This window comes from Cyanistes caeruleus, chromosome 31 (assembly GCF_971803275.1).
Source record: "Cyanistes caeruleus chromosome 31, bCyaCae1.hap1.1, whole genome shotgun sequence".
NCBI classification, from domain to species: Eukaryota; Metazoa; Chordata; class Aves; order Passeriformes; family Paridae; genus Cyanistes; species Cyanistes caeruleus.
Window position 1 is genome coordinate 2,238,642 of NC_141731.1, and position 15,186 is coordinate 2,253,827.

Consider the following 15,186-nt stretch of genomic DNA (forward strand, 5'->3'; position numbering starts at 1 on the left):
AAGCAGCTGGAAAGCACAGTGGGCTTGACAGGGACTGAACCAGGGCAGGAGTTGGGGCTGCCTCGAGTGAGCTCTCACAGTGTGAACCTTCATGGGGTCTTTAAGGGAATTTTGTGAAGTTTGACATTGATTATTAAAAAGCAGAATCACAAGGGGAGCTCTGCTTTCAGCTTGACATGAGGGGATGGAACGTGGGCACTGGGACTTCTGTAACCTCAAGTTGTTCCTTGATCCTGGACACTTTAGCTTTGGCAATCTGAAGCCCTTCAGCAGCAATGTCTCTGCCACCCCCTGGTTTCTGGCTCAGACCCAGCTCGCAGCTTGGACAAGGTCTGGGCTTTGTCCTCTTGAGCTTCGGGAGCCTCCCGGGAAGCACCAGCCCTCCCCAACCCACCCTTGGTAAGACTTTTTCTTTTCTCTCTGCTGACGATTTTATCCCCAAAACTGTCGTGGGAACGTTGTATCCAAGCACATCCTCCAGCGCTGCACTTTCCTCCTGGGAATTCCCTGTGCAGGGAATGTGTCTGTGCTTTTCCCTGCTCTGTTCACTGACAAACAAACCTGAGCCCGTGGGACTGTCAGAGTTCCTTCATGCAATGAAATCAGGTTGTGTTTCTCATGGCATGTTCTGGAGGAGCTTTTCTTGGTGTGTCTTGTGCTGCTGGAAATGACACAAGAGCCAGGAGGGAACAGAAGCTGCTGCTGCCCGTTGGCTCAGGGCCAGGGAACCAAGTTGTGCTCCCGGGCAGTTGGGCCCTGCTGGAAGCAGAGCCGCGTTTCCCTTGAGCAGCTCAAGCTTGTGACAGCTCCAAACAGGAAACCTCCGCAGAAAACTCTTCCTCCAAACTCAGCTGCTTTCCCTCCTGCAGCTGTTTGGGAAAGAGCCTCAAAGCACAGACTCTGCTGGGAGCCATTGGTGCATTTCCTCCCTCCCGGCAGCAGCAGCTCCTGAGCCCTTCACGGGCTCCTGGCCCTTCGCAAACCCTTCAGCTCCCTTTCAACTCTCAGCAGTCACTAACATAGGTATTTCTTTCATATTTAAATTGCATTTAAACTTCTCTTTTTCTCTCCTCTCTATCTTTTTAATCTCCTCTTTATCTCCTTTAATCCCGTCAGCACCAGTAGGATGGGGATGGAGTCTTGGGGTGGGTGTGGGATGAACTGAGGATCCAGCAGAGAAGGGCAAGGCAGAGGGGAGAGGACTCAGCCAACCCTTCTCCTGCTCTCTCCTCCCCCGGGTTCCAGCTAAAGCAAGTCAGACTGGAAAGGATCCCACAAATGCTGTGTTCTCCTCCCTCTGAGCTTGGCTGGGGATCCTCAGCTTCAGCCTGGTGCAGTGGCTGAGATTCGCTAATTTGAGATTTTTGGCTAATGCACTAAATTGAAGAGGTTTATTATTACTTAATCACCTTTCATCTTTGCCAAGTTCTGCTGCACTGTGTCTGCTTTTCACCCAATACACTGCTAGCTCACCTACACACATGTGCTTCTTAGGATAATATTTAGATTCATAGCTTACTCTAGAAAATCACACAATTACAGTTGAAATCTCTCCACCATCTCACTCAATGCAGTTTTTTATTTACTTATGGCATATTCTTACTTGCAGCTATAGGAACATAATATACTTATGAATTCTCGACTCAACGTCTGTGAACCTTTAGCATTGCATGAACCCAAGCTCCTTCCAAGGCTGTAAATCAAACCCTTCAGTATCTGTGGAAGTTTCTGTCTTTCCATTTCCCACAGCCCACCAAAGGATTTGTGACCCTTTGTGACAGAGGAGAACCTGCCAGGCAATTTTGTGTTTGCTGTAGGGAAGGTTGGGTTGCTCTGCATCAATTCCCAGAGCAGCGCAGAGCATTGGCTTTGTGATGTCAGGGCATGGATGCCACCTTGTCGTGGTGACATCCCAAGGTTGCCTTGGTGCACGGAAGGCCTCAGGGTCAGAGCAGCTCTTGGGCTTGCTCAGTGCAGGAGCATCCTCCTGCTTGAGGCGTTTGTCAGTGGGCAGCTGCACACTGACAGGAGCCGTGTTTGTTCTTGTGGTGGAGCAGAGTGTGCAAACTGGCACAGCAGTGCTACAGTGATGGAGCAGCTCGCTGTTGCAGTTTGCACCATTTATGTCATCGGATACTCCGGCTATTATCTGACCAACCTGGCACGTAAGTAGAGGTTTTCCCTGGCTGGAACCTGAGCTGGCTTTTGTAGGTCTCCCTGCTCTTTCTTAGTGACCGGGTTGCTATTGAAACACAAAGACCATGAGGATGCCCCTGGTTTGGTCAAGCTCCTGTCAACACCTTCAGCAAAACACGGGGTGTCTGTAGCCAGGGGGCTGCGGGCAGCATTTGCAGGGCTTCTGTTCCCTCCACGGGAGAGCCTGTGGCAGCAGAGTCTGTCATTTCCTCACTTTGCTGGCTCAATCTCTTGGGGTGACTTTACTTTTAAGATAGCTCTGAGAGCTGGGGAAGTTGAAACTGCTGGAGGCTGATGGGAGTTTTTTCTCCTGACTAATTCCTGGCCATGGGTGAGAATTGGCAGCGGTTTTAACTATTGAGAAGTGAGATCAACCTGTGAACAGCACCTGAAGATGTGAGGCCGGGAATTTCTTGCTCTTTTTGGTTTCTGGCTTCTGACGAGGTCACAGGGCTCTGTCTCGGCCTCCTCCCCCGCTCCAGGCCGGACAAGGCTGCAGAGGGCGGGGTGGGGGGAGAAACGGAGCCGGCCAGCCTGACTTGGTTTGCAGTTTCTGCCACTGAACTGAAACCTGACACCATCAACATCTGCAGCTTTAGCAAGATTTTAACTCTTTTACTACCTGCATGAGACTTGCAGATTAATCCTTTTGTCCCAGAGAGAGAGAGAGAGGGAGTGATCAACCATCAACCCATCAAAGAGAGTGAAGAAACAAATTAAATTGAGAGGGGGAAGAGAAATAAGGAGATGCTTTAATAAGCTGAAATATTTTTCTGTTAAAGCTATGGAGATGGACAGTAGTGTTCTGAATAAAAACTCCTTTAATTCATGACAGAGTATATTGGGAGGAATGGAGTGTTTCCAAGTGTGGATTTTGAGCAAATGATGAAGTAGTTGTGACACTGTGAGATGCTGGAACAGAGGGGGAGAAGTAAGAGTTGAAGATTTGTGGCTTTTAAGAAGCAAAAAGAGAAAACTTCTGTTTCCAGGAGGGCTCACAAAAACAGATAGAGAACTTTTGCCTTTGAATAACTCATTCATAAAAATGACATCCCTGGACTCATGACCCATAACACACCTCAGAGTGATGGGAAATGGGAGGAGACAACTGATGGCAGATTTGCGGGCAGCTGGCATCAGAGAAATAGAAAGCTATGAAGAAAAATCGTTTTCTTGTGAAAAACTCCATAGATAGCAGAAGAAGACTTCTGTTTCTCTACAAAGACTGATGAAAAGACTCCAGCAGAAATTGGGACTGTTTTAAACACCAAAGATCCAAAGTTTTTTGTCTCCATGTTGTCATGTAAACAAGGGAATGGTTGGGTAGTGGGGGAGAAAAAGGTTGTTCTGGAAGTTTTATTCTGGTTTCTTATTCTTGTAGTTTTTGTAAATAAACTTTTTTTATTTCATTTAAGTTTTAAGCTTGTTTTGCTCTTGTTCTAATCTATATCTCACAGCAAGAAATAAGTAAGTTTTCTAGTGATTTTTTAGTTGCTGCTTTAAACCACACCAGTCAAGCAGGACACCTTTGAAAATGCAGACTGGGAGATCTTCTCAGATGCTGTTCTAAATAGGCCACGGTTCTCTCCAGTTTTCTCAAAGAATTTGGTTCCTTTTCCTTGCCCACTGCAGGTCATCTGAGCCGTGTGTTCAGAGGTGCCGATCCTGAGGTGAGTCAGAAAGGAACATTTGATGCTCCTGGTGTTTCAGAATTGTGCAGGGAACTGTGAGCTTGGCCTGTGGCAGTAGAGTGCAGAGGGCCAGCTGGGTGGGCTGAAAGAAGATCCATTTCCGTGTTTACAACAGCAATAGCAAAGGCATTGTTGGCTATTTCCTAATTTTCCATTGCAGAGCTTTAAAAGAACTCAAAGCTCAGATTTGCAGAGAGAACGTTGCTTGCTGATAGTAGCCAGGGTGAACTCTCTAATTCAGAACTATTTGCAGCCTGGCTGAATTAACCCATTTTAATTTACTTGGAGAGACTTAGAATCCCATTGCTATCAAAGCTGATGATTTGTGCTTGGTAGAGCTGGTTGTAGAAATAGAGCTGAAGAGAAATAAGGTTCTAAATGATAGGGAGCTGCCTGTCCCTAACTCCACCATCTGTCCACAGAGCCCAGAAGCAAGAGCAGACTCTGCTGGGGCTCCCTCTGCTCCTGGAGAAGAGGCCAAAGAGGAGCAAAATGAGCAAAAGGAGCACGAGCCTCCAGCTGTGGTCACAGCCCAGCCTGACCATGCCCAGACAGTAAGTGCCAGTGCTGGGTGCTCCTGTCTTTAGTGCAAGGCAGAACTGCAAGTTTCTGAGCAGCCAGCACTTGCTGTTGCTGGCTGAGGATGCTGAGTGCTGGAGTCCTGCCAGCACCCAGCCATTCCCCCATCCCATGGCAGCTGGAAATTGGGCTTTGAGCCGTCGTGCTGAGGCCCCAAAGCGCTGCTGCCTGCGGGTGAGCAGCTGGCTGCTTGGCTCAGGGAAGCTCTGTCTCTTGGCTTCTGCCAAGCCATGGCCAAGGGCTCACTCGGCATTTCTGGGGCTCACAGGGCTTGCTTTGTTTGCTGTCCCTTTTTGGAAACCTCTGCATGACCTGGAGAAGTGTTCTGCAGTTTTCTGGAGTAATTCTTCACTTCTGCAGAGTCTTTTAGGCCACCTGTCTTTTGGCTTTTGATAAGCTGCAAGGAGATGATTGTGTTGTCCATGAAGCTGTGGCCGGCCATTCTTGTCCTGTGTGGCCAAAGAAACAAACTGTGTAGTTCTGAACCCTTCTTCTGAGGCAAAATCCACAAGTGGCAAGTTTCTCTTGATACGTTTTGTGGTGAAGTCTGCAGCTTTGGAAACTGCATTGGAGCCTAGTGTGGGGGCAAAGCTGCAAGTCCTTGAGTGCTGTCTTGTGTTGCTAAGAACCCCTTTAGAGATGGTTGTTTTTTCTCCTCAGAGCTGTTTTCCTCCTCCTGCCTATTCTGTCCTGACACTCCCTGTTTAACCTATAAATTTCTGCCTGTCCTAGTGAGATGGGACAATTCCATGGTTTAGGTGGTTTTTGGTGACTTTGGTCATACATGCATTACATGACCCATGGCTTCCTTCATTGGCATCCCCAGGGGTGTGTCAATTAATTTGTTGGTGGGGCCTTTTGAGGATCTCTGTCAGTGCCACTCAGAATTCTCAGCTGACAAAAGAGGGAGGAGAAACACCTTGGTCCTCTTCCATATCCTGAGGTGGCCATAGAGGCTCTCTGACCTGCAGCAGAGGATCCAATTGCACACATCCTTGTCTCCTGAATGAGCAGGATTTCTAACAAGAGTGTAGATGTCAGAGGGGCAGGAGTGGCAGGGCAGGCCTGAAAAGAACATGAACTCCAGCAGTGTCTCTCCCAAGGGCTGAGCTCACCCAGGAAGCCCCTGCAGAGCCAGGATGGAGCTGTGGGACAGGGCTGGCTGTCGGTCACTAGGGAGAGACAAGCAGGACACAGCAGAAGGGGAAGGAGGCCCTTGAGAAATGCCCCACATTTCCTGTCAGCTGCCCAAGAGTCTGTTGGAGATTCAGTGCCAGATGGGCCCTGATTGCACTGCCAGGGTCACTTTGGAATCTGTGCTTCCCCACGGGCAGAGAACAAGGCAGGAGAGCAGCAGCACAGAGCTTTGGGAACGTGGGAGCCCATCAGCCTTTGAGTCTTGGCCCACAAATGTTGGATGAGAAGTTGAAGCCCATCTTCTCTTGCTTTCTCTGCAGGTCCTTCCAGAGAAAGAGCAGGAGCAGATTGTTTTATCAGGACGGCCGTGCCAGCCTGAGGGAGAGCTGTTCCCAGCCCAAGAGCAGGAAGAGCAGCTGGGGCAGCAGGTGGAAGAGCCACTGGAGAATGGCCAGGTAAGCCTGACTCAGCAGGGGACAGAGTGAAGGGCAGGAAGAGGGGCATAAAACGCAGCCCTTGGGACTGAGCAGGCCACGAGTGCCAGAGGCTCTGAAAGCAAAGAGCCTCTGCAGAGATCAGCAGCGGGACAGGAGGTTACAGTGGAAGCAGAGGTGGGTAGGGAAGTAGAAAGAAGTGACTGAATGAGTGTGATTTTGAGACTGAAACTGAGGAAGAAGCTGAGCCTGATGGCAGCTCCCAGGCACTTGCTCTCCATTTGTGTGTACAGAACATCGAGGCAGAGCCCCAGGCAGAGCTGCCCGAAGCTCCGAGGGCCATCATGGCAGTGAAGAGGAGGCCTGAGGAAGACAGAAGCATCGAAGAGGAGATGAATCTCCCCTGGCAGAGAGGCAATCAACAGAACCAGGTGAGTGAAAGAGTGGCAGACACTCCACTCATGGAAATTCCTCTCTGTCATTCTTCACAGGCCTCTGATGAGGAGCTTCTGGCAGAGCTGCAGGAAGCTGAGGCTAGGATCAGGGCAAGGGAGAACAGGCTGGAGGAAGAAAGAAGAATAATCGAAGAGAAATTCCATCTCCTCGCTCAGCAGCAAGAGGCTCTAGAAAATCGAGTGAGTGAAAGAGCGATAGGCACAGCAGTCACTGCAGTCTGGTGCTTTCTGCCCTTCTTGCCTTTCCTCTGCAGAGCAGCAGGGGGCTGGGCTGATGCCTCTCAGTGCCATCCTGCTGTAGTGTCTATCCCAGCTGCTTGGAAGGACATTTCCTGCTGTGCTCAATCTCAGCTGCTGCCCTGGACAGTGGCACCAGTCATTTGCCCCTTTTGCCAGCACTCATCTCAAGGGATTCCTGCTGGCCTGCTCCTGCTCTCCTTGTTTCTTCAGGGCTTTTTGCAAGTGAACACAGTCCCCCAGACAGATTTGGAATACAAGCTGCAAGCTGTCTGTATCCCTTGGTGAATCTGCTGCTGTGCTGCTCTTTCCCTTTGCTCACAGTCAATGAGCCTTGGCACACAGGGACAAGCTGTGGTCTCTGACTGCTTTGTTCTCTTTGACTTGAGGTGGATGTGTTGATATCTCACCTGGCAGCCTGCGAAGGCTTCCAGCAAATGCCTGCTGATGAAGAGCCCCAAGGTCGGCTGGAGGCACAGGTACTGTCCCAAGCACAAGTGCTGCAGGCTGAGCACCTTCTGAAGATGGTGCAGGAAAAGAGGACTGAGGGGGAAGAGCTCCAACATTAGAACAAGGAGCTGCAAATGTGTCTGCAGCCCTTGGAGGGGGAAAGGGATCCTTGGGAGGAAGTGCAATGGTTGTTGTTGCAGTCATCCTTCAGAAAATCCAGGAAAATGGAATATGAAACTGGCCATCAACTTGATTAAAACCAACCTTGGGTTTTGACCATTTGGTTCCAGAAGTGGGCATCCAAAAAATCCAGTTGATGAGCTTTGCATGTGGCTAACAGCAACTTCCTAAGGGCTTGCATTTGAAAAGGGAACTCGGGGTAATCTCTGCCAGCCAGCTTTCTGACACAAACTCCTTTCTTCTCGCAGATCTACACAGGCTCTTCCATTCAATCTGCTGCAGCAGCAGCAGCAGCAGCAGCATCTAAAGGAGCCTTTGTTCCCCAAGCTGAGCAGTGGAGCCGGGGCAGTTTGTCCATTTCCAGCAGTGACACATCTGCTGCTCAGCTCCAGGAGAGCCTGGGAGACTTCGTGGAGCAACTGAGTACGTCTGGTGTATTTCTTGTCTGAGGGACAGTGTATTGTGTGCACGTGCCAGCAGAGCTGTAGCAAATGATCCTCCTCACTTTGGTGTCCCAGAGACATTTAGGACTCCCCATAGGAACTGCTGTGCTCTGAGGCAGCGAGAGAGCGCTCTGGCTGTTCCTGCTGCCTCTGAGGGCAGCTTGGACTGGCTCGGCTTTGCCTGGCATTCCCTTGCCACTAAAGGCAGAAGCAGGAATTGTTCTTGGATCAGCAGGAGGCTGTGGCCCAGCAAATGATCTATGCAAGTCCTGTGTGCTAGTGGCCAAACTGAACAGAGTATTTGATTCTGAAATTCTCCTTAGACTCCAGACTTCCCACCAGTCATCAGAACCAAAAGACTTCAGAGATATTGATTGGATTTGGGGTTTTGTCTTTTTGTTGTGGTTCTGGTTTTAGTTTTCAGATTTTATCCTTTTTTAGTTTCTGATTTGGGGTTTTTTGGAAGAGTTTGTTTTTTCTCCACCCTGAAAGAGCTGTTCTGACCCATGTGTCTTACTGGTGTCATTTTTAGGACTGTTTTTATTGCGTCTACTATATCTACAAGGTTTTTATGAGAATGCTGTATTTTTGTCAGTGAGGACTCCTTTGAAAGTACATCAGGTGACAGCAGAGAGAGCGAGAGATGTTTTCATTGGGCCCACAATGAAGAAACAGATATTTGCTACAAGCTTGACAGGGGCTCAGGCTGGCTGTGTCTTCTTGCCATTGCTTGTCAGTGCTCATGCTTGGCCTTTGCCAGCCTTGTGCTGTGCCCTGCTGTGCTCTCTGCGCTTCATTTCCTTCCAAGGACTGGACAAAATCAGTCTCTCTGCTGCCCATTTGTACTGCACAACTGCCTGTCTTGTTGCTGCTGTGCTTGCTGCCCAGCTGACCACAGAGGGTTCAGAGCCCCAGACAGCGGGGCTGCCTTTGGCATCTCCTGCAAGTTCGGATCTCTGCCTGAGAGTCAGCATCTTGCATTTTGTTTCCCTCAGGGAGAATGGTGAACAAGGAAAATCCTGTCACAAAATACATTGAACTGGAAAGTCTTGGCAGCGGGTGAGTCCAACCACAGTCACTTCTACACAGCCATGGGCCAGGTGTTTCCCTGGGGGAATATCCATCAAGTGAGAAGTCAGACAAGTTGTCCACATGTTTAGACAGCGGGCTTAGTCTGCCCCATGTCTCAGTACTGGCCAGAATTTGTCAAGTGTGCTCAGAAGGCATTGTCAAAGACATCTCCATGCTGCCAAGGTCTTGCCTGCAGCAAGGAACACAACCTGGGAAATCTGCTTGAAGGAATAAGCTGCCTTTTGGAGCTGAGGCAGTAAAGCCCAAGGCTTCAGGAACAGGCCCAGTGCCCAGGCACTTGAGGGGAAAATGCATCATCTGCCTTCTGGCAGACTCCTCCTGCAACCTGCAGCTTTTAGGCATTTACAGCAGAGCTCTCCTGTCTGGACTGGCTTCCACTGCAAGATCTAAATGGCTTCTCCTTTCTTTGCTGCTGTTTTGTTTCTAGGGGTTTTGGAGAGGTTTCCAGAGCACTTGACACTGCAACAGGAGGAGAGGTAAATGTCAACAGCCCCTGCAGCCTCTGCTGCTCTCCAGGCCTTTCCCCACTGCTGACAGCTGTGGCTGGAGCTTTGAGTAGAGCTGTGCTGAAAAGGCACAAGAAGCACAGACTGGAGCCAGCCTGCAAATTGCACTTGGAACAGGCTTTGTCCTCCTCAGCTGCCCGTAGGAAGACAAGGAGGGCAGCGGTTCCTTTCAGAGAAGGACGCCCCCACACGCTCTCAATTGCTAAAACAAAGGTGGTGTCTTAGAGCACCTCACTGCTTTTTGGGGCTACAGCTTCAGAGTCCTGAATTCTCATTTCTGGCTGCCAGCAAATACATCTGAATGCTCCTGGTAGTTCCCTAGACACGTGCAGTGCTGCACTTGGGAGCCACACGTAGGGAGAGATCTGCAAGATGTTCCTAAAAGCCCTGAGGCCTGCCCATAGCCCAGGATGTATCCACAGAGAACCAAGGCACCCATTCCTTCTTTTGAACCAAGCAGAGCAGCAGAGAGTGTGGTCAGAGCTTGGTGGGTGATTGTTGATACACCTTAGTTACCAAGTGGACAAATCGCCAGCGGCCACATGTCCTGTAACTGACCCCCAAGGGAGCAGAGAAATGGGCTGTTGCAATGTCACTCCCTAATTACTCCAGTGATGAGGTCTAATCACAAGGCACTTTGGCACAGCTTGGCTGTGCCATTCCAAAATCACTTGCTCCATGTGTATTGTGGTCTCATGCTACCAATTATCTCAAATTACTCCTTTTCAATGTCATTTGAGGTGGCCATAAAGAAAATAAATGTGCAAGGAGTGAGTAGGAAGATACTAACCATGAATGAAATCAGGATCATGGAGAGTAATAGGAGTCCCAGGATCGTGAATTACTTAGCCAGGTGAGTGGTCACGGTCTTATGCCATGAATGTTTGTTTACATACTACAAGCATGAGAGCTTAAAAACCCACTTTGGTCACTGGCAGGAAATAGAGCTGTTAATGATTATTTCTCTACTTATCTCCAATGGATGGGAAGAGACTGCATTTTGTCTGCATGAATCCACCCTGGCAAATGCAGACTGAAAATTGTTCAAAACCCTGCATCAGCTCTATCTTAAGAATTCAATACCTTCTAAGTTCATTGCCTCCACAGTTCTTTGGGCTTGAGTTTTTCAAGTTTCTTAAATGCTGATGAACCATCCAAGAGAGGATTGCCCTTGCATTGTTGCCCCTCTTTTCCATTGCTGTGCATGCCAGGAAGACTAGGTGCTTATTTCCAGAAATGCCATGCGTGACAGGTTTTTTATCTGGGCTCTTCCTAAACTGCCTTTCTCCTTGAGACAGCACAGACTGCAAACACTGCACAGCCTAGAGGCAATGTCTATGCCTTTACTTCTGCCCTTGTCTCCAAGGGACCCAGAAACAAGACTCAAGCAAAAAACCAACCTAGCCATGCATGTTCACCTGCATGGCCTTGTTTCCTTTTTTCAGCTACCTTGTGCATGAGGAACTCTGGCTGGTGATGGAGTACATGGACGGAGGCACTCTGAGAGATCTCATCGATGAGATTCAAATGTCTGAAGGAGAGATTGCAGCTGTCAGTCGGGAGGTCAGGGATCCCATCTGTGCTTCCAAGGCCTTGAGCTGCATTGTCTGGGAAACAGGGGCTCAGAACGGGAGGGATTTCATGGGCCAAGCTTGGTTTCTGTGCTGCTGCTCGGCTATGGGCAAGCAAGAGCATCTCAAGGGAACTGTCTGCCAGTGCCCCTACACTCACTGGACTCACTTCCTGTCCTCTTATCTACTGTTCTTGTATTCTATCTCTGTCTCTTGCATTGGCATTTGCAGTTCTCCACTGAGAAAGGTGCTGCTCTGCTACTGTTGGAGCAGCAGGCTCTTGCTCTCAATGGCGCTGTGTTCTGCCATTCCTCCCCATTCCCCTGCAAATGGAACCTTCCACAGCTGTTTCCTTGCTTGTGCGATGAACTCACAGCACTACTTTTTGCCCCCCTGGTTCTGTTTTCTCTCTCAGTGCCTGCAAGGACTGGATTTTCTTCACTCCAACCACGTGATCCATCGAGATGTCAAGAGCAACAACATCCTTCTCAGAACCGACGGCTCTGTCAAGCTGGGTCAGTGTATTCTTGCTCAGCTTCAGCCTTCCAGGAATGGGGGGTGTGGGGCTGCTTTCAGTGACTGCCAGCTCCCCAAAAATGCTGCTGCTGGCAGTGCAGGGGTCCCCCCTGCTGTGGGCTGAAGGCACAGTTGCAGGGTGCACACAGCTATGACAAGGAACCACAAGCAGCCAAGAGTGCTATTGCTCTGTGTGTGTCTGTGTGTGTTCCTTCCAGAGGGAGGGAGCTGCAATCTAAACCTTCAGGGGAACAAAAGGCACTGCTGGAGGAAGTGTAAAAAATGGGGGGATGTTTGAAATAGCCAATTCATATTTCCTTGGCTAAAGCCCTAAGGAAAGAGAGCAGGGAGTGTTGTCCAGGAAATTCAACTGCACATTCTCAAACTTCCACTGGGGAATTCTCTGGCTTGGTTTCCTAATTGAGAGTATTAAAATTAAAAGAGTATTTTGCTTTCTCCTCAGCTGATTTTGGCCTTTCTGCTCAGCTCACCCCTGAGCAAAATCAGCGGTGCTCGGTGACCGGGACTCCTTGGTGGATGGCACCTGAAGTGGTGAAGCGTCAACCATATGGCCCCAAAGTGGACGTGTGGTCTTTTGGAATTGTGGCAATTGAAATGGCCGAACAAAAAACTCCTTATGACAGTTTCACTGCTCGATCGGTAAGGAGCAAATACTCTCTGATCCCGCTGTCTTTCTCACCTGTCCCGGGTTCTCTGCTCACTGCACAAAATCCCATGGCCATCTGCTGGAAGTACTTCCACCAAGGCCCCTTCTACAAATGTCCCTGCAGCACATCAGCATCTGCTGGAGCTTTGGTTGCAGCACTGGGGGAACTCAAGCCTTACCTCGTCCAAACCATCTCCATTCTCAGGCAGCATTTTGCTTTGCCTTAGAAGTCGTTCCAGCTCTTTTGGCGGTGTAGATGGCCCCAGGAATAGGAAACAAGCATCTCAGAGCTGGTGTTATCTTTCCAGAAATGAAGCAAAGAAACTCAAAGCAAACCAAGTTTCTAAAACAGTGCTTTTGAGAGAAGAAGTGCAGCCCCATTCTTCTCACAGGGAAACTTGCCTGAAACCTGGAGATGAGGCTGTAAAGCCAGAGTCTCTTCTGCTTCTTGTGCAGTGCTGCTGAGACACTCAGTGACCACCTTCTTTCCTAACCCAAGCCACTTTCTCCATATCACCAAGCTGGAGCCTGGTGACGAGGAGAGCCTGCCAAAACCTCCTGTTTGTTTCCTGGCACTTTCTGGGATGGGCACAGCGTTAATGCATTGACTTGAGAATCCAACCAGCACAGGGTTACCACAGGGATGACACTTCTGATTTCACCATGAATATTTTCCTTTTGCCACATAAAGGAACCTGAAATTTTCAGAGTGCTGAGAGACAGAGCTGCAGGTGGTTCCTGTGTGCCCAAACAGGCATTTTCAACCCACTACAATTGTGGAGGCATCTTAATGTGTCTGTGTTGAAAATGAGATTCCAAAGGTTTGTTTCCTTCCCTGAGGAACACCTGCTGCATTTCCTTTCTTTTCTTCCAATTACCATCATTTTCAAGAACAAGACAAAAAGCCTGATGAGTTTTGTTTCATGGCAGCTGTGCTTAAGGGACCAACAAGCACTGCAGAGATTCTTTTCACATAAGAATCCTTGGAATAGTACAGTTAGTTAGAATAGCATAATCCCTCTTCCAAAAAGGCTGCCAAGCTGCTGGGAATCCTTTGAGAAGGAAACATGTATTTGCTGATGTAGTTGCCACTAACTAGAGCAGGCAATGAAATCAGCTGCCAAGGCAAGATCTGCTGGATGTTGGCAAAGCTGTGGCTTTGGGGCTTGGGTTTTTTCATGATACAGGAAAGTCGTCATCCAAATGCTACAGGAAAGTCATGTCTGCCTCTCTGCCAGGGCAAAAACTGCCACTGCAGAGTGGAGCTGGAACAATGGGCTCTGGGAGAGCAGTTCCAGATGGGAAAGAAGCAGGTGGAGCCTTGTGTTTCCTTTTTCTCCAGGCTAAATTCCACATAGCCACAGAAGGGACCCCACAGCTGCGGCAGCCCGAGCAATTCTCACCTTTGCTGCGTGACTTCCTGAGATGCTGCCTGCAGAAAGGCGAGGCGCAGCGCTGGTCTGCCAAGGAGCTGCTGCAGGTAAAATGCCAAAAGGGCTGCAGGTGAAACAGTGTCCCAGGGATGGGCTCCTCCTCCACTGAAATCCAAGGCATCAGAAGAGCCCCCATCCTCCTCCCTTCCAACCTTGGTGCTGTTCAGCTGACAGTGGGGAGCAATCCTAGACTGGGCTGGGCTGGCAGGGAGTGCTGGGTTTTAGCGCTGGCTAAAATCACCAGGGCACTTACTCATTTCTTGCTGGGAGCTATGGATCAGGAGAAGGGCAAAACAGGCTTCAAACTTCAAAGGAATAACAAATTTTATTATCAGGCCCACAAGAATAAGAAAGGTCTCACCTGTGCAGTGAAAGGGTTCAATCTCACCCAGGTCATGGCAGTCACGGTGTTGGATTTCAGGCTGTGCTGGGCCCCTCTCTCTGCCCGGGAGCCGCTGGGAGGGGAGGCTCGGCCTGGAGCCGTCGCTGCACGCCGGGGAGAGGGTTTAGTGTGGGCAAGATGTCAGCAGCCGTGGCCTGGCCCAGCCTGGGGCCGGGGTCCCGCAGCCTCCATCCCCCACCCGGGAGCCGCTGGGCTCTGGCCCGGCCTCCCCCAGGAGCACAGGCCGTGGGCGAGCAGGGCCAGCCTCACCACAGCTCCGTTACCTTCGGGCTCCGGAAGCAAAGAGGGCCAGTGCCCAGGCTGGTGGTTTTCAAAATGTGCATCATCACAGAGGCACATCTCATTTCTAAATGGTGCAAAATGTTGTCAGTTCTCAGAACTAGCCAGCCATTGGCCTGTCTCAGGCACAGAGGAAGCTTCCAGCAGCTTCTCTGAAAGAAATCACTTCCGTGTGAGGTTTCTTACTTCTTTCCCTAAATGTCAATTCATCTCAAACTAACACACAGGGACATGGAAAGGTCATCTAGTCTGTGTCCTGCAATGAGCAGGGACATCTTTCAAGAGATCAGGATACTCACACCTCAGATATTTCCAGGGATGGGCCACCTACCAGCTCTTGGGGCAACCTGTGCCACTCTTGCCCCATGCTCCTGACCTACTCTGACTCAATCCCCATTTCATTTAAAAAGTATTCCCCTGCCTTTGAAGCTCTTAGCTTGGAAAATCATGCTTTCTTGTTGTTTTCTTTTCCTTTCTGCAGCATCAATTTATAACATCGGCCATGCCTGGGTCCAGCCTGGCACCTCTCATCGTTGCTGTGAAGAAGTGGAAGGAGGAGGCAGGAATGCAACAATCAATTTATAAACTGTCTTCTCCATGAAAAACTTAGAGTAGGATTATAGAGTAGGACTGCAGAGTAGGATTGTAGAATAGGATTATAGAGTTGGATTGTAGTGCAGGATGGTAGTGTAGGTTTGTAGTGTAGGATTGTAGAGTAGGATTTTAAATAAAATTTCTAAAATCTCAACTCCTTTGGAACATTTCTCTCCTTCTGACCCTGTGAGAAAGCTCAACATTTCCTCCTAAATTGTCAGTTTTTTCTTAGAGGTGGAAAGTGACATTGATGGCTTCTTTGGTACAGTTTGTAAGGGGGGAAGGCTCCTCTTCATTCATCCTCTCCAGACCACACTGCCTTT

The 15,186-nt window shown here is 49.4% G+C and overlaps 2 protein-coding genes across 2 annotated transcripts in view; one reads left to right on the forward strand and one right to left on the reverse strand.

Moving 5' to 3' along the window:
- LOC147648689 (serine/threonine-protein kinase PAK 3-like) overlaps positions 1-15,186 on the reverse strand; it is a 356,261-nt gene that overhangs the window by 280,946 nt on the left and 60,129 nt on the right. The window lies entirely within an intron of this gene.
- LOC147648697 (serine/threonine-protein kinase PAK 3-like) lies at positions 1,886-15,017 on the forward strand. Its single transcript, XM_086866518.1, has 15 exons — positions 1,886-2,165; positions 3,829-3,866; positions 4,310-4,441; positions 5,924-6,058; positions 6,331-6,672; positions 7,119-7,208; positions 7,608-7,782; positions 8,798-8,861; positions 9,322-9,370; positions 10,141-10,253; positions 10,846-10,963; positions 11,387-11,486; positions 11,951-12,147; positions 13,497-13,634; positions 14,751-15,017. The coding sequence occupies exons 1-15, from the start codon at positions 1,889-1,891 to the stop codon at positions 14,868-14,870; spliced, it is 2,088 nt and encodes a 695-aa protein (XP_086722644.1). The 5' UTR covers positions 1,886-1,888; the 3' UTR covers positions 14,871-15,017.